This window comes from Camellia sinensis, chromosome 3, assembly GCF_055761805.1.
Source record: "Camellia sinensis isolate YWXY chromosome 3, ASM5576180v1, whole genome shotgun sequence".
NCBI classification, from domain to species: Eukaryota; Viridiplantae; Streptophyta; class Magnoliopsida; order Ericales; family Theaceae; genus Camellia; species Camellia sinensis.
The window spans coordinates 170,026,776-170,053,645 of record NC_138963.1 but is presented as its reverse complement, the minus strand read 5'-3'; the positions used below and the strand labels follow the sequence as shown (position 1 = coordinate 170,053,645).

At 41.9% G+C, this 26,870-nt stretch overlaps 2 protein-coding genes across 3 annotated transcripts; one reads left to right on the top strand and one right to left on the bottom strand.

Moving 5' to 3' along the window:
• On the bottom strand, window positions 1-26,870 carry LOC114259170 (putative disease resistance RPP13-like protein 1). Of its 2 annotated transcripts, XM_082921380.1 has the most exons (7): window positions 25,808-26,870; window positions 25,655-25,715; window positions 25,462-25,539; window positions 25,323-25,358; window positions 23,877-24,004; window positions 18,283-20,939; window positions 1-1,396 (listed from the first exon to the last, which is right to left on the bottom strand). In XM_082921380.1, the coding sequence occupies exons 6-7, from the start codon at window positions 20,872-20,874 to the stop codon at window positions 29-31; spliced, it is 3,960 nt and encodes a 1,319-aa protein (XP_082777506.1). In that variant the 5' UTR covers window positions 20,875-20,939; window positions 23,877-24,004; window positions 25,323-25,358; window positions 25,462-25,539; window positions 25,655-25,715; window positions 25,808-26,870; the 3' UTR covers window positions 1-28. The 2 variants fall into 2 exon arrangements, with proteins under 2 accessions (XP_082777506.1, XP_082777505.1); XM_082921379.1 differs by having other exon boundaries at window positions 25,655-26,870.
• Window positions 7,599-11,170, top strand: LOC114282737 (uncharacterized). Its single transcript, XM_082921381.1, has 2 exons — window positions 7,599-9,732; window positions 9,821-11,170. Exons 1-2 carry the CDS (start codon window positions 8,560-8,562, stop codon window positions 10,340-10,342), a joined length of 1,695 nt encoding a protein of 564 aa, XP_082777507.1. The 5' UTR covers window positions 7,599-8,559; the 3' UTR covers window positions 10,343-11,170.

Genomic DNA, 26,870 nt, shown 5'->3' with positions numbered 1-26,870 from the left:
CTGACTAGAACGTTGAGAAGATTTCTGACTACCAACTGCTTTCGGAATACAGAGAGTAATGTTGTGTTGGAGCGAGAGTGCGTTGATCAAAGCTGAGTTCAGAATCCGTATGTAGTAAGGGGATGCGAGCAATCTTATGCCAGTCTTGTCCTTCCTCCCTTAGGCAACGAGGTTTCAACAATGGACACTCCAAGATTTCCAGCAGAAAGAGGGATGTTGGAAGCCCTTCTTCCGGCAAGGATTGGAGATGAGGGCACTCCGCAATCCTCATGTATTTGAGAGAGCCAAGATGTTGAAGGCCCCTGTTGTTCAGCGATTTGAGATTTGATAAGTCGCTGATCTCGAGCCATACGAGAGTCGAGGGCAACAGACCCTCCTCCGGAAACGACTCTAGCACATCTTCTACATATTCACCTGCGATTGAAAGGCGTGTAAGAGAAGGGAGTCTTTGCAAACCCCACTCTCTCCTCCGAGCCACAAGTTTCGCACAATTCCTGATTTGAAGACTATGTAAGCTGGAGGGCAGGCTCCCTTCCGGAAATGACTCGATTCCTGGGCCGTTCCCTATCATCAATGATTGAAGAGATGTGAGGCTATGCATTCGATCGGGTAACGACTTGAGTTTCTTGCAGTTCCGGAGTTCAAACGTTTTCAGATTGGGAGCGATTACTACTTGTTGGGAAAAAGATTCCATATTAGAGCACCCATCCAAGTAAAGCAGTTCGAGTGATGCGAAATTGTGGAATCCAAGCTTGTTTAGAGTCAAAAGAGTCTCAAAATTTCCAGAGTCTTCGATTGTTAGAGATTGAAGCTTCGGAAACAATTCTAGTGGCAGGGAAGGGAGAGAATCACAGGTTAAAAAGAGCAAAGATTCCAAGGATGTGTAGCAGTTCTCCATCTCCTCAGATAGTGGGAAAACTAGTTTCGGACAGGCGTGAACATACAAACGTTTAAGGCAACTGTTGAGACACATCACTCTCTCCGGCAAACAACGTATAGCCCTACAATCACTGATTGTAAGGTCTGTAAGCATGGGCGGCAACGTTGTGTCTGGAAATAACAATAGGTCTGGACATCGCTCTATCCACAATTTCTTCAGATTTATTAAGGTATATAGTTCAGGTGTCAGTTCCTTCAAACTTGCAGATGAAATTTCCAACTTTACGAGAGAAGACAAACCTTGCCATCCCAATTTTACACTATCGCATCCCTGCAATTCTAATTGATTTGCAGCGCATGTCCTAGGAAGTGAAGCCATAAGCCCTGGGCAGTCCCTAATCTCAACTCTCACCCAAGATGGAATGTGTTTAGGTAAGCCTCCAATCAGCTTCGGACAGTTGGTTACCCGAAGCTCTTGAAGACGAGAGAACTCTCCATCATCCAATATATACCATTCCTCCTGTGGGTGAGAGGTGTGGTTAGATGTAGTCCGGGAAGATGGCGGGCACTTCAATGGCTTAGGATCACCGGAGGTGGAGAGGAGGAGGTCAAGGCAAGCTTGGAGAGGGAGAGGTTGGCAGTGATAGACCTTTGAACACTAATGTAAAGTATGAGAGAGTGTTTTAGCATGAGACTTGGTTGTATTGTTGTTGTTGTGTCTCGCTGCATATACGATACGTTATATAGGCCGCAGGAGTATTGGAGCCCAAGCAAACTGTTGGACAGGTGGCTCGTTCTCCTCAACTCTGCCAGAAGTGATATAAGCCCTTCTGCCGTCTGTGGCTTGTCGGGAGACGGAGAGCAACGTTTCGTGGCAGGCAGAAAGTAACGTTTCGTATATGCATCGGATGACATGAACGTAAGGTCATTGTTGCCTCTTCTCCAAGCCTGGTCAAGATAGAGTTGTCTTAGCAAGAAGACAACTATCTCGACGATCCCATGACCTCAGCCGCCAGTCCAGTATCATCTGATGATCCCGAGCAGTAGTGCCTGGGTCCTGCTCCCAACCCAGGCATCCAAGTAGATAAATGGGCCAGGGCCCACCTTAGTGTTTAAGAGAGCCAAGGGCTCGCTTCCAAGTGACCAAGTAGGAGAATGGGCCGCGGGCTTAGCTCAATGTTTAAGAGAGGGGCTTGCTTCTGAGCGATCAAGTAAGAGAATGGGCCGCAGGCCTATCTCAATGTTTAGCAGAGCCATTGTTTATCAATCCAAGTACAAGTGAGCCGGGGGCTAATTGTATTGTTGTTTGGCCTTGGAGCTAGGTATGAAGGACCATGGGCCCTGCGGGGCCATGGTGCTGCCTGTTGCAGGGCTCTTCATATCTAGATATATTTAGGCTTGTATATATGCTCCCGCTTAGGCTAAGCATATAGTTTTGGTTTCCTTGGCACATGACGCCCGTAGGGCTCGCCATGTAGTAAACATACGACATGCCCGACGTGGTGCCTTATTGGTCTGCCACGTGGGTGGGGTTTTGGTGATGTGGCACCTGTAGGGCTTGCCACGTATTGAGCTTGATACAAGTACCCACAATAATGCCCCCCTGTACAGATACTCTTATAGCTGATGAGAGTATTTGTGCATGACTATGTTAAAAAGTTTTGGAAAATATTAACTCATGCAGACAAGTATTCAGATAAAGCCGTCTAAAATTAAGCTTTTGATATAATGGGGGCATTTGGATTGCTCATGGAGAGTTTACATTTTAAATTTCATCCGGTGTGAGCCGGCCGGATAAAGATGTGGGCTTGTTGGGCGATGGCTTGATTCCGGGGAATTTCCACTACTTCACAGGAGATTTCGGCTTCATTCCATAGGCACCAGATTCCGCCTCTCACCCTTTCCATACCGCTAGGAGGGGGGGCAATGGTCTTGGTGTTAGGAAAGCCCATGATTTGGCTCATGAACTGGGCCTCGCTTCCTTCTTTTTTTGTGTTTGTGATGATGACGAGGTGGAAGCGTCTGCTAGAGTGTAGGTGCATGTAGTGTTGGAGGAAGTTGGGGCGAGCGACACCCTCAGTGTTGAAGAAGAGGATGTTAAGTGGAATGTTGAGTGGGATGTTTGGCCGGGCACTACGGAAAACGCTTTTTTCTCCTATGTCGAGATCTGCAAGGCTCTCTATGTCCCATCCAAGTCCCAAATCTTCATCTGGGTTTACCAATGGCGCTGACATGATGGAGATGTGGTGGTCTAGATCTCTCTCTGTCGGTCTTTGTGAGAGGATGTTGATACGGATCCTCTCGAAATGTGGGACTAAAACCTGATTTGCTTGGCAGGTGGATCCCTGGAGAGTGAGGTTGATTTCTTGGTTTAGCAAAAACCAAGTGTGGAACAGTGGTATTGTGTAAAGTTCTGGAATGGTTAGTGCCTTGTACCATCCTCTTATTTTACCCCGGAATTCTTCCGGCACCTCTACTACTGTATGAGCAGATATTGGGTGTTGGATCCAAGGGGATTCGAATAGTTGATCTTCGAATTGCCATGGAGGCATGGAGAGCATCTTTCGAAAAAACTCACACACAGGGCGGCGGTGAGTAGGAGTGGAGCTCGAAACTTTAGAGCTGGAGCTTGAAGCTCTATAGCTTGGGCCTCTTGGGTTTGGAGCCTTGTTCACCGGCCGCCAAACGGTGTTATCTCGGTGCCTCTGGCCGCCGGAAGCCATTTAGAGAGGATGGGTTGAAAGGAGAGTGTTAGCAATTAGATATGAATTTGCTCGCGTTTTTTTTTTTTTTTGTCTGTTGTTATCCTGCATTTGTGCTCTCTTATAAAGACGGGGAAGAGGGGGTGAATTCATTGACTTTTGCAGCTTTTTGTTGGGAGAGAGCGATCTATGGAGACTCATCAATTAGACTTATAGGTTTAGAGCAGACTACTAATAGTAACTGATTTGGAGCTACTAGGTAGCGTACGATAGCTTGAGCGATTTTTTTTTTTTTTTTTTTTTTTGAAGAGTCTAAGGTTGTTGCAGTCTGCTTTTAATATTTGTAACAAGCAAAGAGAATTTTTTGATTGGTTTAAGAATTTCCCTTGGGAAGGTACAGCCTCAATGTGTACATAAATTTATTTAATCTTTTTTTTTTTTTGGGAACTTCTCGTCCTGCTTGAACGTTGCTTTACTGCCACATAAAAGATTGTGTATATTCTAAGTATAACTTGAACTTGTTCGAATCATTCCAAAAGTGAGCTTGCCGTTTTAGAGAAACAAGGACTTTATATATATACAGATATATATAGAGATATATATATATATATATATTTTTTTTTGAATCAAGATCTCTGTTTGTTCCTTTTACCCATTGTACAGAAGGGTGGGTTATGGACTTGGTTACCCGTAGCTGGGTTTCTTATACCATTAAGGGAGGGGCTAGGCAAGTTTGTGTTTGGGTAGACTTTTCTATTCTCTTTCTGAAAATCTAGAATTCAACTTAGTGGGAAAGACTAGAGAATCCAGAATACAGTGGGGAGAGGAAGGTTGACAGCTACGAAGGAGGAAAAGGGTTGCCGTCGACGAGCGCCAAAGTGAGGTCCGACAGCGCCTGAAGGCATCACGGCTTTTCTCACACCGTTGTTACGGGATCGAATGGTGAGGGGCTAGATTTTTGTGTTGTTTGTTTGAGGGTGGTGAATCGAACCTCGAAGTCGCGAAAGGGGGAGAGAGACGAGTTGGGCAGAGAGAGAAAGGAGGGAAGAAGAGTGTTGCAAGTCACAGAAGGCGCCGTTAGGTGAGCCGCAGGGGTGCTGTGGGGCGATCGGTTGGGCTGTTGGGAGTTGAATTTTGATTCTGGTGCGGTTGCTAGGGCTGGGTTCTGTTTGGGTCTTGATTGAAGGACCTGTGCGTGAGCCATCGGTAGCAAGGTTGGGTTTCGATCTGTTTGATTCGGTAAAGTTGGGTTTCTAAGGGTTGACAGTGGGGAGAGGAAGGTTGACAGCTACGAAGGAGGAAAAGGGTTGCCGTCGACGAGCGCCAAAGTGAGGTCTGACAGCGCCTGAAGGCATCACGGCTTTTCTCACACTGTTGTTACGGGATCGAATGGTGAGGGGCTAGATTTTTGTGTTGTTTGTTTGAGGGTGGTGAATCGAACCTTGAAGTCGCGAAAGGGGGAGAGAGACGAGTTGGGCAGAGAGAGAAAGGAGGGAAGAAGAGTGTTGCAAGTCACAGAAGGCGCCGTTAGGTGAGCCGCAGGGGTGTTGTGGGGCGATCGGTTGGGCTGTTGGGAGTTGAATTCTGATTCTGGTGCGGTTGCTAGGGCTGGGTTCTGTTTGGGTCTTGATTGAAGGACCTGTGCGTGAGCCATCGGCAGCAAGGTTGGGTTTCGATCTGTTTGATTCGGTAAAGTTGGGTTTCTATGGGTGGATTCTGAGAGGAGCAACGAAACAGGAAACAAACCAGGAAGGAAAAAAAAGAAGAGCTGCGGGAAGGGAAAGGAAGAAGAACGGCAGACGCTCGTCGCGATTGGGGCTTCCTAAGGTTGTAAAGGTATGGGTCTGTGCATAGTTGATTTGAATTATGTTCTCATGTATAGATTCATATATATATATATATATATGGTGTTATTTTGTAGAAAATAGGAGGTTTTGTGAAAAACAGAGGTGAGCCACGCAATAAAAATATTGTTTGGTTTTTTTTTTTTTTTTTTAATTTAGCATGAGGCAGATCAAAAAAAAAAGTTGTGTTTTGGAGAATTGTAGAGGTCTATAATAAAATGTTAATAAAAAGAGAAAATGTTGGAAAGTAATTAATAACGAATAAATGGAGAAGTGTATGCTGAATAAGAAAAGAACTGTTAGAATAAATATCGGAGAGCTATTTGGCAAAATTTTAGTATTGTATTGCGAGTTATGGAGTTGTATTGTTTTATGATTTATAGGTTGTAAACAGAAAAGCTGAGCCGAGGGAAACTCTAAAAGAATTTGGAGAAATATAAAAATAAGGTAAATAAATGAAATGATGAAGGGGAGATTTAATTTAATTTTATTTAATTTAATTTTATTTTATTTTTTGTTTTTTTATTATTTTTTTTATTTTTATTTATTTTTTTAAATTGATGAGGTAATAGAGGACTGTAAATAAAAGGGAGCTATAAAGATGAAGCCCATGAAACAAATTCGGGAAGTATAAGAAAATGAGACGAGGGAGGAAAAAAAAAAGTAATTAAATAAATTATTTTTTTTTTTTTTTAAAGAATTTCGTGAAAGAAAGATGAAGTGAGGGGGGATTTGGTTATGCGAGAGAAAGAGGCTATCCCAAAAATTTGATTTGTTTTTTTTTTTTTTTGGATGGAAGAGTTATGCGAGGGGAAGGGGCTAACCAACATATGGGTTTGGTTATGCGAGGGAGAGAGGCTATCTCAAAAATTTGATTTTTTTTTTTTTTTTTTTTTTTGGATGGAAGAGTTATGCGAGGGGAAGGGGCTAACCAACATATGAGTTTGGTTATGCGAGGGAGAGAGGCTATCTCAAAATTTTGATTTTTTTTTTTTTTTTTTTTTGATGGAAGAGTTATGCGAGGGGAAGAGGCTAACCAACATATGGGTTTGGTTATGCGAGGGAGAGAGGCTATCTCAAAAATTTGATTTTTTTTTTTTGGGGGATGGAAGAGTTATGCGAGGGGAAGGGGCTAACCAACATATGGGTTTGGTTATGCGAGGGAGAGAGGCTATCTCAAAAATTTGATTTTTTTTTTTTTTGGAATGGAAGAGTTATGCGAGGGGAAGGGGCTAACCAACATATGGGTTTGGTTATGCGAGGGAGAGAGGCTATCTCAAAAATTTGATTTTTTTTTTTTTTTTTTTTTTGGATGGAAGAGTTATGCGAGGGGAAGGGGCTAACTAACATATGAGTTTGGTTATGCGAGGGAGAGAGGCTATCTCAAAATTTTGATTTTTTTTTTTTTTTTTTTTTTTGATGGAAGAGTTATGCGAGGGGAAGGGGCTAACCAACATATGGGTTTGGTTATGCGAGAGAGAGAGGCTATCTCAAAAATTTGATTTTTTTTTTTTTTTTTTGGGGATGGAAGAGTTATGCGAGGGGAAGGGGCTAACCAACATATGGGTTTGGTTATGCGAGGGAGAGAAACTATCTCAAAAATTTGATTTTTTTTTTTTTGGAATGGAAGAGTTATGCGAGGGGAAGGGGCTAACCAACATATGGGTTTGGTTATGCGAGGGAGAGAGGCTATCTCAAAAATTTGATTTTTTTTTTTTTTTTTTTTTTGATGGAAGAGTTATGCGAGGGGAAGGGGCTAACCAACATATGAGTTTGGTTATGCGAGGGAGAGAGGCTATCTCAAAATTTTGATTTTTTTTTTTTTTTTTTTTGATGGAAGAGTTATGCGAGGGGAAGGGGCTAACCAACATATGGGTTTGGTTATGCGAGGGAGAGAGGCTATTTCAAAAATTTGATTTTTTTTGGGAAGGGTTATGCGAGGGGAAGGAGCTATCCAACATATGGGTTTGGTTATGCGAGAGAAAGGAGTGATGCAAAATATGAGTTTTGTGATGCGAGGGGAGGGGATTATTTTCAAAATATGAGTTTTGTGTTTAACTCAATTTTTTTTTATTATTTTATTTTATTTTTTTTTTAAACAAAAGAATTTTTGGTGAAATAAAGAAAATTGAAGCGAGGGAGAAGTGGTGCGAGGGGAAGAGGCCGAACTTCTTTTTTTTTTTTTTTTAAATGCACCTCAAAAATAAATGACATTTCGGATTTGTGAATCTTGTGTTGATGCAGGAAAGGCGAGCTTTTGTGATATGGCTAAAGTAAAAGGGGGAAGTGTTGTGTCCAGTCGCAGCCCGCAACAATCACTAGTAGGTTCTTCTGGCATTTCCAAGTCAAAAGAGGGTAAATCCAAGAAGAATCTTTTTAACGCCAAGAAAGACACGGATCCTCCAAACGTCCCTCCAGTGGAATATTGGTGTAGGGCACCTTTCTTTGGTGCCATGGATTTGTTTTGGGCGAGGGTGGATTTATTTGATGACAATGGCGGTGTCCCGACTGATTCGACTGATTTCCTTCTTGGTGGGGTTGAGCCAGAAAAAGGGGTTGAAGCTTTTGTTCCTCCAGAGTCTATCGTACGTTTTCATGTGGAGAGGGGCACTTATCCGTATTCTTTTCCAGCTTTTGAGGATTATATAGGGCCTAAAGATGACTTTGATATCTGGAGCGCAGCTATCTTCCGTCATCCCTCATATTGTGAGGTGCTTGTTGGAGCTAAGATTGCTACTGCTATTTCTCAGTGCATGCGAATTAGACGGGAGCCATCTTGGCTGGAGTTCGCATTGTCACGTTGGAGTTCAAGTTCTCATACTTTTATTGCACAGTGGGCCGAGACGACCCCTACTCTAGAGGATGTAGTTGTTTTGACGGGGCTAGAGCATCTTGGATCGGCGAACCCTAGCGTAGGATGTTTGTCCCTTAGCCAGATGGCTATTGTTGGGAGATTGGAGGAGGCCGTGGCACCGGCAGGGAAGTTATTAAGTCGTTATCAAAATAAAGTGTTAGTAACATCTCGATCACGAAAACGTCCAAAAAACACTTTCGGGGGATGGCTTCGGTACTGGTTTTGAGATCTTAGCCATCAGGTGCAAGGAAATGCGGAGGATGGATTCATAGGTCCAGGGATGGAAGGGGACAAGTGGGGGAGTATTGAGCATTTAGCTGCTTTCATTACATATTGGTTGTCGCGGTATGTCTCGATGGGTAGACCCCAAGACGGTATTTGCCATGCGCTCTTTCCTCTTGCTGCCATTCTTGCTTCCAGCCGTCCGATTCCGTTGGCTCCTTTATTTTTGGGGGGACTGTATAGGAGGTTAGATATGTATCAGGAGGGTGTTGATCGTTCCAAAGGACGATACGATGTTACCAGCTTCCTTCCTACTACCTTTCTACAGTTGTTTTTGTATGAGAGATTTCCCAGCTTGGCCCCTATGCCAAAGGTGTTTTCCATTGAAGAAAGTGAGCCGCGTTCAGCTAGGTGGGCTGAGGGATGTGTACAGGGGAGTTTGGCCAGCATTTTTGATTTTGAGGACAAGTTTGTTGCTCGTCCTTATGTTATGCCAGTTTGTGGAGTATCTTCCACCGTTGCCTATCGCCTAGATGATTGCGAGCTTGTTCTCGAGCCGGGTGTGTCTTATTTGGGGGATGCGGATTCAGCGATGGTTCTTAGCACCGTTTCTGGGTATTTACGTTATTTTCTGGATGGCACATACGGTGTGGTGGCCTATCATCCTTTGAGGGTTGCTCGACAGTTTGGTTTGGACCAAGGGGTTCCTCAACATCTTCCTTCTCCTGCGCCTTCGGCCGCCGACTGTATGCAATTATATGTATACTCTTTTCTTTCAGAAGAATTAAGGCGTCGGGGGCGAGTTGTGCTAGCAAGTAAGGGTAGAATTGGCGGAACCACCCCTAGTTGGAAGAAGTATTGGAGATGCAATCTTGCATTATTTCGGGCTTTTTTGAGTAGTGATCTTGATCCTGTCCATGTTGAGCTCATTCCGTCTGATGACCCTGAGTTATGTATGGCTCGCGGAGATCGGGGCTTGTCAGCTGCAGATAGGGGGGAACTCAGCCCATTGGCTCGTTTATCTAAGGTGACTATTGCTTTGGAACAATCCCAGATAGTTTCTCCTGACCGACCATCTAGTGCCAAGCGTAAAAGGCCACCCCCTTCCTCCGTTCTTGTTCCAGTGCCTGGGAGAGTACCTCCACAGATTAGATGTATAGGTCCGCCTACTAAAACTAGGATTGCCCGCCAAGCGAGGGGTTGCTCGACTGACACCATTGATTCGTCACAGGTAAACTCATATCTTGTACTTTTGGAATTATTTATGAGTTTGTGGCGTTTCCAATACGTTTGTATTAAAATACTTGTGTTGTTTGCAGGGGTCGGCTGGCGCGTGTCAAATAAAATTGGTACAGCATAAAGTCTTGCCCATAGGTGCTGAGGACGATGTAGAAAATTCAGATGATGATGAAGAGGGTTCGGATCAGAGTCTTGAGGTTATGGGGGCAAGAGATGATGTTGAAGACGATGTTGGATGTGATATGGTTAGTGCTAGGCCTTCTTTGTTAGATACATCAAGTTCTAGGGATGCATTGGTTCCTTTGCGGGACAAGATTGGAGGTGGTGTCCCTATTGCTCGCTTGTTTGAAGGTGGTTGTAATTTTTCACATAGCGATGTGCTTAGCTCACGAGTTGGAGGTGCCAGTACATCCGTGAGCTTGTCATGCGGCATAGGCTCTTCTGCGCCCATTTCTTTACATGCTTCTACGACCTCTGCGGGCCTAGAGAGTAATGTGCCCACCATTCCTTCGAGCTCCGAAGTTGGAATCAACTCGCCTATTGTTTCAGTTGGTGCAAACTTGGGTGGTGTGCTCGTACGCGAGTTGTTTGGCTTCATTTAGAAAGGTGCTAGTGATATTGGGGGTAGCCTTCAAAGACCATCACTGCCAGCTATTGATGGAGATTATTCCCTCATTCATGCTACTGATGGAGATTTTTCTCCTATTCATCTTCCCCGTGGCAGTGTGGTTCTTAAGGGGATCGATGGGAAGGAAAAGCTACTAGATCCAGCTGTGTTGTTTGCCGGGGTCAAAGCAGAGTTACTTCCTCGACTGCTCTTTGTTCTTCATTATAAACCGACCACTTTCATGCACTTGGGTAGCTCTTATCTCCGGACTTATTTTTTGGATGGTTTTGGAGAATTCCTTAAGGAGCTTTAAAAGTTATCCCCAGAGACAGCTTTTTTTGATGAGGTGTTGGTCCAACGTGCTGTTTTGGGCGAATTTCGAGATGGCCGGATTAACAGATTGGAGGTGGGTGGGTTGGTTGGATGATTGGTTATCCCTTCTTGAATCCAAGGTCAGGAGGAGGATGATTGAGGCTGAGCTAGGCGAGGTAGACAAGGCTTTGGTTGTTGCTGTACGAGTGGAGGAGGAATGTAAGCTATCTTTTGAACGAGCACAGAAAGCTTTGAATGAAGCAGAATTGGCGTCTTCTAGCTTGAGAGAAAAGAAAGCGATTCTTGAAGCAAGATTGGCGGGAGAAGAAGAAGCAGATCAAGCTTCTAGAGTCTTGACTAGTTGGATCATAGTTTTGTAGCATATGATAACTTTATAGCATATGATAGCTTTATAGCCTAAAACTTTTTTGTATGTTGGAGATTTGGGCCTCCCTTTTTTTTTGTAATTGAAAATCTTCGACTACTTAATGAATTTGACTTTCGAGTTAAAGCGTCATCTTTCGAGTTAAAGCACATGTGCCCAGTCCCTTTGATAATCCTTGAGAGTCCTTGAAAGGATTCTAAGGAGTGTTTTGTTGGTTGCTTCAGCTTGTCCATTCCCCTGGGGATAGTAAGGCGTTGATTTATGGTGTGTGATATCGTAGGAGGCTAAGAGTTTTCCCACTTGGCGGTTGACAAAAGGGGTCCCATTATCCGACAGGATTACTCAAGGAATGCCAAAACGACATATAATGAATTCTCGAATGAAATTGGAGGGAGACAGCGGCTCCTGTTGCCTTCTTCAGGGGGATGGCTTCTACCCACTTAGTGTAAGTCTCTGTGGCCGCTACGATCCATATGTGTCCCTTTGACGGTGGAGAGATGGGGCCAATAAGATCCATAGCCCATGTGTGGAAAGGCCATGGTGAGCTCAAACTATGCAGATCAGTGGCTGGTGCGTGAATAAGGTTACCATGGACTTGACAAGGTTTGCAGCGTTTGGCATATATTTTGGCGTCCGCTTCCATGGTGGGCCAATAATAACCTATATGCAAAAGATGTTGGAATAGCTTGGCTTCGCCTTGGTGCTCCGACCCATGAGCAAGTTCTAAAACTTTATGGATTTCTGCTCCCAATAAGCAGCGTAAAGGCTTCCCGTCAAAGCCACGCCTGAAAAGTTGCCCTTCGTGCAAAAAGAATTTCGAAGCTCGCTTCTTGATTATTGCTGCTGCAGAACGATCTGGCGGCAATGATGCTTCTTTGAGGTAGTCTATATACACCTGTCGCCAGTCGGAGGTGATTTCTGTGAAATTACATTCAGCTTTTGGAGGGAATTCCTGGCATTTGGTGCACTTTCCCTGAAGGTCGTTTGCTTCTTTGGCCATAGTAGGCCAATAATATCCCTGTCGTTGTAGCCTCCTGTAGAGGCTCACGTCTCCTGTTCCGCAAGAACGATTGTGAACCCCTTCTAGCTTAGACTTGGCTTCGGTAAAGTCGATGCATCGTGCTAGCAGACCCCCAGGCCCTCTGTAATAAAGGACTCCCTGGTAAATCGTGAAGTGTTTGATTTCGCACAAAGGTAGTTTACCTGAGGGGGTGCGAAGCTCATCGATGATTGGGGCTCTCCAGTCGGCGGGTTCTTTTTCAGGAAAAATAGTTGTTACCGAGCACGGCATGGAGCGCTTCAGAACTTCTATCTTAGTTGATTCTTCGGCGAATTCTACTTTAGAAGCCAAGGTAGCAAGGGCGTCTGGGTGTCGATTGTTGGAGCGAGGGGCGTGTTCTATCCTTACCGTGTCAAATTTGTCTGTCAACCTTTGGACAATGGTTCTGTATGAGGCTAAAGGGGGCTCTTTGATAGCATAGTCTCCATTGGTATGCTTGACCACCAAATTAGAGTCGCCTTTGATGCATAGGAGACTTACTCCCAGGTGGAGTGCTGCCATAAGCCCTAATATCAGGGCTTCGTATTCAGCCTCGTTATTAGAGCATTTAAAATCCAGTTTGTATGACAAATTGACTTCAGTTTGATTTGGGGAAATAAGGACTATTCCAGCTCCTCCCTCTTTAGAGGTGGACGATCCATCGAAACTCAAACTCCATTCTCCTTCGGTGTTTACTTCAGCTGCTTGGAACTCATCACCTGGCAATTCATCCGAAGGCGGTTCATGTTCTCCACTAGGGAAGTGAGCTAAGAGGTCGGTAAGCGCTTGACTCTTGATGGCCTTGGGAGCTTTGCAAGTGATGTCGTATTCTGCTAATGATAGGAGCCAACGAGCTGGCCTGCCATAGAGCGCTGGTCTAGTGAGGAGAAAGCGGATAGGATCACTCCTGGTCATGAGATGGATGGGATAAGAAAGAAGGTAATGGCGGAGCTTTTTGGCTGCGAATACTAGGGCGAGGCAGTGTCGTTCAATGGGGGAATATCGGACCTCAGCCCCTTGGATGACTCTGCTTATGTAGTATACGGGCCGTTCAAGTCCGTCAATTTCCTGAGCGAGTAGAGCGCCGACTGATTTCGGCGTGGAAAAGATGTAGAGGAGTAAGGGCCTCGCCGGCTGAGGAGGAGTCATGGAGAGAGGGGATGTTAAAGCTGATTTCACTCCTTCGAATGCTTGTTGGTGTTCCTCATTCCAAATGAACCTGACATCCTTTTTTAGTAATGAATTGAAGGGTTGTGTTATTTCGGCCATAGCTGGGATAAACCGTCTCAAGTAAGATGCCCGACCAAGGAAGGTTCTCAACTCGTCTAGACTGGTTGGTCGTGGCATATTTTTGATGGCGGCGACCTTTGCTGGGTCAGGGTCTATCCCATGGCGATGAACGATACAGCCAAGGAACTTGCCGGCAGTGACTCCGAATGCGCACTTAAGCGGGTTCATTCTGAGTCTGTATTTCTTACAACGTTCAAAAACTCTTTGGAGGTCTTTGAGGTGACTAGTCTCCTCTTTGGATTTTACCACCAAATCATCAATGTAACATTCTAAGGACTTGTGCAACATATCATGAAAAATGGCTGTCATAGCTCTCTGGTATGTTGCTCCCGCATTTTTCAACCCAAAAGGCATTACAGTATAGAAAAAGTTGCCTATAGGAGTGCGAAATGCTGTCTTTGGGGCATCCTCTGGAGCCATCTTGATCTGGTTGTAGCCGCTGAAGCCATCCATGAATGAGAACATATGGTGACCCGCCGCTGAATCAATTAAGGTGTCTATGTTTGGGAGTGGGAACTCATCTTTGGGGCAAGATTTGTTTAGATCTCTGAAATCGACGCACACTCGAATTTGACCATTCTTTTTGATAACTGGGACGATACTAGAAAGCCAGGTGGGATGTTGGATGGGTTTGATAAACCCTGCTCCAAGCAGCTTCACCACTTCGTCCTTGATGTTGAGCTCCACCTCGGGCTTATAAAATCTTACTCCGTGCTTGACTGGTCGAGCCAGGGGGATGATGTTCAACCGGTGCATGGTAACATCTTTATCTAATCCTGGCATTTCTTCATATGTCCATGCGAAAACGTCCGAATATTTCCTGATCAACTCGATGAGGGGCCCCCTTTGATCTGCTGGAAGATCTTTGCAAATGAAGATAGGACGCCTGGGTTCTCCTTCAGAGGCTATGTTGTTTTCTTCCAGTTCTTGTTTTTGGGGCCTAGGGCCGTCTTGTAAACACTCCGGAGCCGGTCGGACTTCTTGCAATCCATCTTGCTTGGCAGGGACTTGGTTAAGAGATGAAGTGGCTGCCTTGAGGAGTTTAGCTTTTGAGCCTTCGGCTCCATCCAAATGAGTTACCGCGGGACAATAGGATTTGTCGGAGTGTTTATCTGTTGCTGGAAAAGCCACAGCTTTTCTTCTCTTTCTGCTCTTCTTGTCTCTACTTTTTTTGTTCTTTGCCATTGGCGAGCGTTGGGCCAGCGCAGACAAGGTGTAGCAACAGTGATCTTCTCCACTTAGTTCACGGTGGGCAATTGCTACGTCGTCTAGCTGGGGGTCGGCATTGGTAACATTTGCCAACCCCTCGTACCGTCATAAACGATATACCACTCTACCATCTTTTGTTTGAAACCTGGTGACTTTAGGGAGCTTTCTTGAGGGCTCTGATTTGGCGAACGTCTTTCTACGAGGTGGTGATGAACCTTCTTTAGAGAGGTCATCCCAGTCAGGTACAGGAGTTCCTCGAAGTGGCAGGGGAGGTTCGTCTTCGTCGACATGATTATAAAATACTGCATCTGCCATGTAAGCTTCATCTACTCGAAAAGGCTTTTGAGAGCCAGCTACGGCTACTACTTCATTGTTGTAGATTGCTTTGACACATTGATGGTAGGTGGACGGAATCACAACATATCTGTGAAGCCAAGTTCTTCCTAAGAGAGCCTGATAGGTCGTCTCTGCTTCTATAACATGAAACTTAGTAGTAGAGCGAATTGGCCCCACTGCTAAGTCTAACTGGACATGACCTATGGTTTTAATTTTTTGGCTTCCAAAACCGGTGATGGAGATGGGTTGTCTGACTAAGTGCTTTTGTGGGATCCCCGCCGCCTGGAAAGTAGAATAAGGCATCACATTGAGTGAAGCTCCTCCATCCATGAATCCTCTTTGAAACTCTATCCCATTGATGAATACTGGGACGTAGAGGGGACGGTTATGTGGAAATGGTACTTGTTTGTCGGCCTTGGTAAAGGTTATTGCCAAGGAGTTATCTCGAAATACTTTCCTTACTGATCCGCTTACGCTCATGCACGTTTCACCATTCTGCTCTGCAAGTCTTAAAAAGGCCTTGGTGGCTTCAAAGCGTGTTGCTTCAGACAGGCCGAATTGGTCGAAGAACCATTTGAACTTTGTCGATTTCTTAAGTGCTATCACGCGTCTAGTCTCAAAGTCCGGACAAGTGGGAGCTGGGAGTTCAGAGAGCTCGCACACCATTGGCTCTTCCATCTCGTCATAATGGGAAAGCATCATGACCGTCTTGCCATTATCCTTATGGCGCGGGAGAGGATCTTTCAAGACATCTTCTGTTTGGCGAGGTAACTCCAAAGCATCTTCAGACATCATCTTTCAAACTAAGGATCTGAGTGCCCAACATTCCGTAGTAGGATGTTTAACGGAACGATGGTATATGCAATAGTCTGTCCGCGCTTGATCCTTTTTGTTAACAGGTTGCCTTGGCTCAGGAAGGTGAACTTTTCCATCTTCTACCCAGGCGTTGAGGAGTGCCTGTGCCTCATTCACTGAGATAGGTAATGGCGGGGGAATTTGATCGAACTTTCTCTTTTTTGCCTGCGGGTCTTCTCTTCCCCAAGAGGAGCCCTTGGCTGCATACACAGCGTGGTTGCGTCGGTTAGGCCTCCATGAGGAAGGTTGAGGTGCTGTTGGTCGCCATGAGTGGGGTTGCGGTGCTGTCATTCGTGCCCCTGATCTTACTGTTTCACTTATGTTTCGGGCCGCAGCGCATAAAGCGGAAAAGTCAGGGAAGTGGTGGTTGACCAGCTGGAGTTTATAAGTCGTGATCATTCCTTCAATGCACAATGATACCAGTTGGTGTTCTTCCATTGGGTCTTGAATGTCTACTGCTTTTTCCCTGAAACGGCGGACGTAAACGAGGATGTCCTCCCCAAGTCGTTGTGTTTCCCTCATAAGATGAAGGGTGGTTAACCTCTCTTCAACATAGAAGAACTTGATATAAAACTTTTTTACCAAGTCTTCCCATGAAGAAATAGAGCCAGCAGCGAGGTTAGCATACCACGAGAATGCTCGATCTGTGAGAGATTTGGAGAATTCTCTCATGCGGAGGTTTCGATCTTCTCGGTGAGCTCCAAGGGCATCAAGAAAGCGTGAAACATGCTCCCTGGCGTTCCCTTTTCGTCCGTCGAAGCGAACAAACTTGGGTACTGTATATCCCGCCGGATATGGAAGACTTGCGATGTGAATAGGGTAAGGAGGACGGAGATCCAATTCTGGGGAGGCAGGGATATGACCTTTGTTTGTCTGAAGTAGGCTATGTATGTGCTCTTTTACGACCTCCAATGTTAATGGTTGGGACGGGTTCTGATTTGCCGGAAGAGCTGGAGAGCCAGTCGAAGCCACTGCGATGGGAGCTCCACTAATGGACCCAACATGTGGTGGGGGTGTCTGGCTGGGAGCTAATGGAGGGAGCGGGGGGGCTGTTTGTCCTCTCACTTGGGTTCGCGAGTCGTTTTGCGTAGCGAGGTTGGCTTCTGAGCCATTTTCGGGTAATGGCAGAACGCCATTTTGAGATGATGTAGGAGGGTTAGATGATGATGGGAGCGTAGGTGCCCTTTGTAAGGCCAGCATGGCGTCCATTAAGAGTTGTTGGTTCTGTTGAAGGGAGGTGACGCTCTCAGTCAATATACGTAGCTGATTTGTTATAACCGGTTGGGAGGATTGTTCTTCCGGAGAGCCACCGGAGTTATGTTCCGAGGTCTCCACCAGGATCTCCCTACCGCCACCTTGGGACGTCGCTACTCCAGTTCCAGTGTTCTTTTTGGGTGCCATGCGAAGCGAGCACCACTCTTCCCCAGCAGAGTATAATGTGGGTGAGAGGTGTGGTTAGATGTAGTCCGGGAAGATGGCGGGCACTTCAATGGCTTAGGATCACCGGAGGTGGAGAGGAGGAGGTCAAGGCAAGCTTGGAGAGGGAGAGGTTGGCAGTGATAGACCTTTGAACACTAATGTAAAGTATGAGAGAGTGTTTTAGCATGAGACTTGGTTGTATTGTTGTTGTTGTGTCTCGCTGCATATACGATACGTTATATAGGCCGCAGGAGTATTGGAGCCCAAGCAAACTGTTGGACAGGTGGCTCGTTCTCCTCAACTCTGCCAGAAGTGATATAAGCCCTTCTGCCGTCTGTGGCTTGTCGGGAGGCGGAGAGCAACGTTTCGTGGCAGGCAGAAAGTAACGTTTCGTATATGCATCGGATGACATGAACGTAAGGTCATTGTTGCCTCTTCTCCAAGCCTGGTCAAGATAGAGTTGTCTTAGCAAGAAGACAACTATCTCGACGATCCCATGACCTCAGCCGCCAGTCCAGTATCATCTGATGATCCCGAGCAGTAGTGCCTGGGTCCTGCTCCCAACCCAGGCATCCAAGTAGATAAATGGGCCAGGGCCCACCTTAGTGTTTAAGAGAGCCAAGGGCTCGCTTCCAAGTGACCAAGTAGGAGAATGGGCCGCGGGCTTAGCTCAATGTTTAAGAGAGGGGCTTGCTTCTGAGCGATCAAGTAAGAGAATGGGCCGCAGGCCTATCTCAATGTTTAGCAGAGCCATTGTTTATCAATCCAAGTACAAGTGAGCCGGGGGCTAATTGTATTGTTGTTTGGCCTTGGAGCTAGGTATGAAGGACCATGGGCCCTGCGGGGCCATGGTGCTGCCTGTTGCAGGGCTCTTCATATCTAGATATATTTGGGCTTGTATATATGTTCCCGCTTAGGCTAAGCATATAGTTTTGGTTGCCTTGGCACATGACGCCCGTAGGGCTCGCCATGTAGTAAACATACGACATGCCCGACGTGGTGCCTTATTGGTCTGCCACGTGGGTGGGGTTTTGGTGATGTGGCACCTGTAGGGCTTGCCACGTATTGAGCTTGATACAAGTACCCACACCTCCCAATCCAACATTTCTGAAAAACTAAGTCTCTCAAGAGATTGAAATGGTTTGCTTAAAGAACAATCTCCGTAGAATTCAGGGCCCACCTTTGTTATGCTTGGCATCCCTGAAATGGTAAGATGTTTCAAAGAGGGCAGTTGACCAAGCGACGGCAAGAAAAAGCAATCCTCACAATTATGCAGAGATAAAGACACCATATTACAGAATGATTGATCTCCCAACCATTCCGGAAATCTTGTGCCTCGGTACCTGTTTACCTGTAGGTGTTTCAAGTTTGTATGAGGTTGTAGTTTGTCAAGTACATCTCTTTCACTTTCTGAATCATTAGGATTTCCACTATCCCAGCTCAGCACCAATGTTTCTAGGAACTTTTTCTCCTTCAGCTTTGCTTCCATTGCATCCATGCAACTCATTATATTTTGCAAACATGAAATGGAGAGGCTTCCACGAAGATGATAAAACTCCTTCAACTCATTAATACCTGACCCGCTACACTTTCCCACTACGAAGGCAGTTAATGTTTGGAGATCTTTTAATCGACTCATTTGCATTGGCATCTCCCTTAACTTACGAGTTCCACTGATATCAAGATGACGCAAGAAAATTAATTTTCCAATCTCTGTTGGCAAGGTAGTAAGATTATGGCACTCAATCAGCAGCAATGTTTGTAAATTATACAGGTCACAAACAGATTCTGGCAATTGTTGGATTTTTGTGTAAGAGAGATCCAAATAGCGTAGATGTATCAAATTGCTAATTGAATGAGGCAATTCAAAAATCCGATAATGTGACAAACACAGCACCCTTGAGCAAATTAGTCTCAACAAAATAACATCTACAACCATTTTACTCAACCAGCTCCAACCATATTTACTTCCTAAAGGTAGGAACGTCCTTAAAAACTTAGCCTCATTGATTACCTTGAATCTTTGAAAGTCGTCAAACCTGCCTCTAGTATATGAGAAATGGCGTACTTTGTCAGCAATAATATGTGGCTTGTCATTCTCTAACCGCAAACAAAAATTTCCAGACACAGATTGAGCTAAATCATTAACAAGATCATGCATGACAAAACAAGATGCTCTAGCACTTTGCTGAAATAATGATACTGACAGCAATTCATTGAAGCATTCATAACCTACTTCTTCCATTGTTGTGTTACTTCTTGGCTTCACAAAACCTTCTGCAATCCATAATAGAACTAATTCCCTCATTTCAAATTCATAATCTTTGGGAAATATGGAACAATAAGCAAAACATCTCTTTAAATGTGCAGGGAGATAATGATAGCTCAATCTTAATGCTGGAAGAATGTTATCCTCTGGCAAATCCCATATGGCACTTTTCAATACATTATTCCAATCCTCAGCATCCCGTTTAGAGCGCAAAAGACCCGCCAATGTTTTTGCAGCTAAAGGCAAACCTTTACATTTTTTCACGATCTCTTTGCCAATATTTTCAAGGTTTGGATGTGAATTGGAATCTCCCTTCTCAAATGCATATTTGGCAAACAATTTCCAGCAATCTTCAAATGGTAATTTCTGCAAACGATGAATATGAACGGTTTTCATGACAGATGCAACTCTGTCTTTGCGTGTTGTAACAATAATCCTACTCCCATGTGCGCCATATCTAAAAGGCTGACTCAAGCTTTCCCAGTGACCATAGTTCTCATTCCAAACATCGTCCAGGACGACAAGAAATTTCTTCCCACTCAACAACTCCTTCAGCTTGACTTGAATCATATCTAGGTTCTTGGCATCACAAGCCTGTCCAGTAACTGCCTCAAGAATTGATCTGGTAACGCTTAGAACATCAAATTCTTCAGAGACACAAACCCATGCTTTCATTTTGAAGCGATCAACCACTCTATCATCATTATATAAAAGTTGAGCAAGGGTGGTCTTGCCAACCCCACCCATCCCCACTATTGCAATCACACCTATCTGATTATCATTACTACCACTTGCGTCATCACCGGAGAGCAGCACCTTCATTACATCCTCCTTGTCAAAATCCCTTCCATAAACACCAGATTCATCGACAAAAGAAGAGGTTTGGGACTTGACAAACCAGTTATTATGTCCAGGAACTTCTCTCAAACCGAGGACATCTTTCTTTTGTGCAAAATATTCCAAGTCATCAATGATCTTCTCTAGCCTGGACTCTATCCCCGCATCAAAGAAACTAGCAGTAGTAGAGACAGAGGATGTCAAGGTCAGAGGGATTAAACTTAGTACCTGGCTTAGGCGGCTGTGGCTGCTAGTGCTGCTGCTGCTTTGGTAGTCGGCTTCGGACTTGGAGCGCAAAGCCTCGGTAGCAATTTCATCTACTAAATCATCTGCGTGGTAGATGACATCTTTAAGCTCTTCCGCCCACTCTTTCACAGCTGGGTTAGTGATTTGCTTGTTCTCAGCATCATTCAGCACAGCACGAAGTTCCAGCAATGATAGGTTGAGCTTCTTGAGGAGTCTATCGCCATCCTTTCGGCCCCGGAAGACGTTGATGACCTCGCGAGAGGCCAACCGATCAAACAACACTTGAAGGGTAGCAGACAGAAATGCTCCCCCAACCAACGCGTCGGCCATGTTCTTTTCTTTGAAAAGTCAGTGGTGAAGAGGTTATGATCGAAGAGGAAGGAAAACAGAGGCCTCTGCAATTTAATTTCCAACCTTTCTTTCAAGACTGAGGAATGAGAGAGGAAAGTGAATTCCCATCACATAGGATGCGCAAGCACAGCTGTAAAGCTATAAATAAAAGGGAAATAATTCTTGACGTTGTTTATTTTTTGTGTACTCGTACCATTTACATTAATTTTGATCAATTTGAAGATTGTTTTAAATGTTTTAAACAAGTGTTTTTTTTAATTATTTTATGAAATATAAGTTAGGTTTGAAATAATGTGGTAGAGATGTGATGTGACTTAAATAAGGTGATATGATTTAAATAGAATAATAAATTTTTAATTTTTTAATTGTTTTTAATGATGCCAAACTTTAATTTTACTAAAATAAATATTAGTATAATTATATCAAAATTATAATTTTTTTTTTTTAACTTTAGGATAGATGAGTGTAATTTATCCGTAAATTTTTATTAGCTTTTTAAGTTTTACTTTTTCTTTTTTGTTTTGTTTTGTTTTTTTTTTTTTTTTTTTTAAGAAAAAGTAAAGCTAGTTGAAAATTACAATTATTCGAACTTCAACTTCTTTAATTATATTAAAATTATAAGATTTTTATTTTTATATATAAACTTCAGAATAGATGAATGTAATTTATCTGTAAAATTTTATTAGCTTTTTAAGTTTTCTTTTTTTTTTTTGTTTTTTGTTTTTAAGAAAAAGTAAAAGCTCGTTAAAAATTACAATTATTCGAACTTTTTTCAAAAGCAACATCAACCTTTAAAGGAGGCTATTGCAGGAAATGGGTGGAGTTTTTGCTGTCAAAGTGGTGTGTTGTTAATGTTTTATTTAAATAATGTTTAAGTTAGCAATATTGAGAATCAAGTATACCTAAAGTTTTGTTATCCCAGGACACAAAAAATAAATAGATAGCATACATTTGAACAAGAGGATTCCCTTTATTATAAACACAACTTCAAAATAAGAGGAACAACAAAATGGTGTTCTCCCTTTAGAGTACCTCATGCCAATATGAAAATGGTGTTCTTAATCAAAATCTAAATAGCAAACACCTCCAAATGTCTACCTCTCAATAATTAAAAATATGATAATTATATTTATTTTTTTTATATTTAATCTCTCGTAAATAAAATTTTATCTATAAGTATATAGTATAGATAGATTAAAATTATACCATAGTACGGGATATTTTATAACATATTATACCATTATACCATAGATTAAAATTATATAGTATAGATATTTTATAATATATTATACCATAGTATGGGATAAAATTCAATGGATAAAACAACAAATGAACAACATACAGTAAGGGGACAATTATTTACAGGGTCTTAAAAAAGTAATAGGCAATGCTGAAACTATATTTATTTTTTATCATAGCTTACCAGTTCCCACTCCCAAATAAAGAAAAAAAGAACAGAAAAACACAAAAAGAATCAGTATTTAGGAAGCTCAAAAGTATTTAGGACCCATTTCATGAATTGGCACCCATTTCCCATAAAAGAATCAAACATTTCATAAATCAAAACCATGTCAGGAATCAAACTGAAATAAACACTCATTTAAAAAATGAAGCCCATTTAAACTGAATCTAAATTGGGGCTTTTTATTTCAAATCTATGTTACCTTATGAAGAAAGTTTTATGCAATCTCAAGTATAAGATATAACTATTAGAGAAGCACTTTAGACCCAAATTGAGCATTGTAAGACCAAACCTGGAATAGCATGTTTGGAAATTAACCTAATCTTAGTCTTGGTCTACATTTAGATTACATTCTATAGGTATTTTAAGCAAAGCGTCAGTCTTATCTAATCACTTAACTTTAAAGCTGGAAGAGAAGTATATACTTACTTTTAATTCAAAAAGTAATGTATTTTGGAACTCTATAAATGAATTTAATGTATCAAGGAAAAATTAGAAAGTAATAAAGAACAAATTAAATAAAAGGAAACTAACTAAGGGTATGTGAGTTATAATTTTGGAGGACTACCTGAGTTTTTACTCAAATCTCTAAAGTCATAAAGTTTAAAATTACTCCTAATAATTCCAGAATGCCAATATAACCCATTTCCTCTAAGTTTCATATTTTTCCCACATGGAACCAAATGCTTCTCAACCTTCTCTCTGTAATTTAGCAGTTAACAACATATGGTGTTTCTCCCTGCGACAACCTTCTAACTTTCTTCAAACTTTCTTTCTTCGTTAATTTAGCAGTTAACAACCTTCTAACTTTCTAACTTTATTAACTTTCTAACTTTCTGTAATTTAACTTCTTGTAATTTAACTTTTAACAAATTCAAATTCAAATTACAAAGTTAAACTACAAATTCAAATTCAACAAATTCAACTTGTTAAAATAAATTTATTAACTTCCTCTGTACTAACTGCTTCCTCTTGGCTCTCATACAATCCCACAACTGCCAAATACTGAATACCCAACTTGTCAATTTAGTATCCACTCAACTAATGCAAGCAATAGAAGATTGGTGTATAGACAAATGAAAGAAAACCTTTTCAAGCTTGAAGGAAGTCATAATGTGTTTATTAGCATATAAAAGACATCGATTCCAGATTTTCGTGAAACGTTAGAATAAAAACTAAATAAAGGTACACAACTACCTAAAGGAAGTCATCTATCTCTACAAAATAAAAAATCAATGAAACCTATGTTCAGATGGATAAAGCAAACTAATTGCTATTATAATACTTCGACAAAATGAAACTGGAGAAACATCTACACAAAACAAATAATAAATGAATGGCTATTAAAAGTGCAAAAATTGACCTTTCTATGATGAAGCCATAATCATTCATGTTGAAAAACAAATATAACTTATAATTATTCACATTTAGCAAACATAGTCTACTATGCATCAATAACATTATTTCTTCAAGGAAACCAAAGGTTATGTGGATGGCAAAGAGAGAGAGAAATACCCACCATCAAAAACTCCAAAGAGACCAACTATCTCTCCATCCACACCATCAATTCTTGTCTCATAAAAATATTCCATTGTAGACCTTTTTCCAAGGGAGCTTGCATAACCATAGCTGAACTTTCCATTATGACTGTTTTCAGGTGACAAATTAAGCACAATGTTAGACTCAGTCTTCTGCACTCTCACTTTTCGAATAGAACTATAAACATTGCAAAGAAGTATAAATTCCTTCAATTACTAAAACCACAGTCGCCATACAACATCAACAAAAACTCCTGAACCGATGCAGTATTTAAATTGATCACAAGCAAATGGGTGAATACTTATACAACCACCAGAAACATTTTTTTTTATAAAAGAATCCATTTACTCAATCATTGAGAGAGAGCGAGAGAGAACAGACAACAGACGGACAGAGACAGAGACATATTTGCATGAGGAACTGTTTGTAGAATCCTTTATCGGTACTTCAATATTGATGCATCAAAGATTTTGAAGAAGTAAAATAGGAATGAAACAACATATTTGCCAATATGCGTGGACATATATGACCACAAGCAACCAGTAAAGAACTCAAACTGTTGCTCACCCTAAATTAAATAACGCCAATTTATCATTCTCGGTGGATAGATGTTGACACCATAATAGGAAGATGATTGCATCATTGAATTTCATTCAGTCCATCAGCACAGAAGATCGTAGCAAAATTAACATAGAACTAAAGAAATATTTATCAAGCTTAAGAAAACAAAGCCAAAAAATAAAAAAATAAAAAAAAACATTGTCATAGAACTGATAAATCTGATCACCATGGAAATTCATCAAATAGCATACAAAACTCGCAATAAGATGTCCTCAGGGGATATGCCAGTCACAGATAAACTAAAGCTTTGGTTGACAATAAGCTTTTCATCCATGTTAGTGAACACGTATGGATGTTGCACCTTATTCCGTGGGTCCACTCCAAGAGATTGGTTCTGTAATGCCTAACCGTTGCACCTTATTCCAATTGTTCAATCCAAGGCTACCCATTTAATTTTAACAATATGGATCTTGAAGCAGAAAACAATATGGCAGCAATGCACAGTTTTTACCTAGCTTTCAAGCAGAAAACCAGGAATTAAAGTCATACAAACCAAGAAAAATAACAGAAATATTAAATCATTGTTAACTGTACCATCACTGGGTCAAAAAGCCCAATACATTAAGCTAAAAGCTACATAAAAATTGAAGAACACAACCAAAAAAAAAAAAAAATTTAGCAAATTCGTTGAAAAATGATGAACAGAAACCATAAAAATGATGAACTTATTACCATTTTTATCATCATATCTATCAATGACATAAGCATAGACAACATACATGACCCTCTCCCACACACGAGAGAGAGAGAGAGAGAGACTATATTACATTACATTACTAAGAAATGATGCAATGAAGAAAATCACCTGCAATTGTGCCCTCCTTTCAACATATAAAGGTTTCTGTCCAATCATGGATAACAATCAACACAATGAATTAGACAAACTCTATGGTTAAATGATAGGAAAGAGAGGTCTGAAGTTCAAAAAGAGAAGGCAGTCTTACAGCTCTTGTAGCTTCCACGGAGGTTGAGAAGGCCACAAAACCAGAACCCTTACTCACCCCTTGTGGATCAAGCATGATCTGATTCACAAATCACAAATTAAATAAATAATAAATAAAATAGGGGAAAAATAAATAAATAAAGAGAATAGTACACCAAACAGACCAACATGAATTTCACTTGAACCAAATATACCTTGCACGATGTTATGGTTCCAAACTTGGAGAATAACTCCTTCAGTTTTTTATCAGTAACGCTGTCATCAAGATTTTTGAGATATAAATTAGCACCTTGTAATTTTTCAAATCTACCGTTTCTTTCCTATTCAAATTTGGCTTTCAATTCTACCTCTCTTTCTGCTTTCCTTTGAGCCTTCCCCGCAAACAAAACTTTGTCATCATTTAAAGAGGACCCATTCAAGTTCTCTACTGCAGCAGCAGCATCATCTGGGTTCTGGAAATTTACAAAACCAAAACATCTGGACTTTCCATTTGCATCCCTCGTAACAACTACACTGGTGATCGGACCATACTTGCCCAAAAATTTTCATAAGGTCCTCATCAGTAGTAGTCTCAGAAAAAATTTTCACATAAATATTAGTGAACTTTGGTGATCCATTCACTTTCTTTCCTGGCGACGGACAAAAAGGCCAACATAAACTTGTTTATCATTCATCAACATGCCATTTAACCGTTTGATTGCATTTTGTGCAGCTTTTTCCTGGTCAAACTGCATAAACCCATAGCCTTTTGATTGACCATTGGCATCAATGGCTACCTTGCAAGACAACACACTACCAAAAGCGGCAAAAGTTTCATGCAATCCTTTGTTGTCTATGGATGCATCCAAATTCTTGATGAAAACATTCGCTAATCCACTTTTGCGAATGGTAGGATCTCGGTGAGAAAACATTATTCTAATTGGCTTTCCATTGATTTGTGTGAAATTTAAAATCTCAAGTGCATTAGCAGCTGCAATTTTCAGATTACAAACAATGTCAACTTCGCCCCAAAACTTACTATAAAAATAACATATTAAAACATTCAACACCCTAAATTCTATCAATGATTCAACAAAATCACTAATATTATATATTCAAACAACTAGAAATTTTCAAAACTTGATAACAAACATTCAAAACATTGCAAAATTTCAATTATTTCATGTTGTATGTCATATGCATGCTTGTTAGTGTTACTATTAATCAAATACATCAACCTGCAACAAATTGTTCCAAATGCACCATTTTACACAAATTCTTGAAGAAACAACTCCCTCAATAAACCAAATCGTGATGGATCTTCAACATGTGTGATGTCAAAAAAACCCCAAAGCATCTAGCCATTAGTTTCACAAATAATTTACAAAAATGCATATTTAGGCTTGTTTTAAACACAATAAAGTACTAACA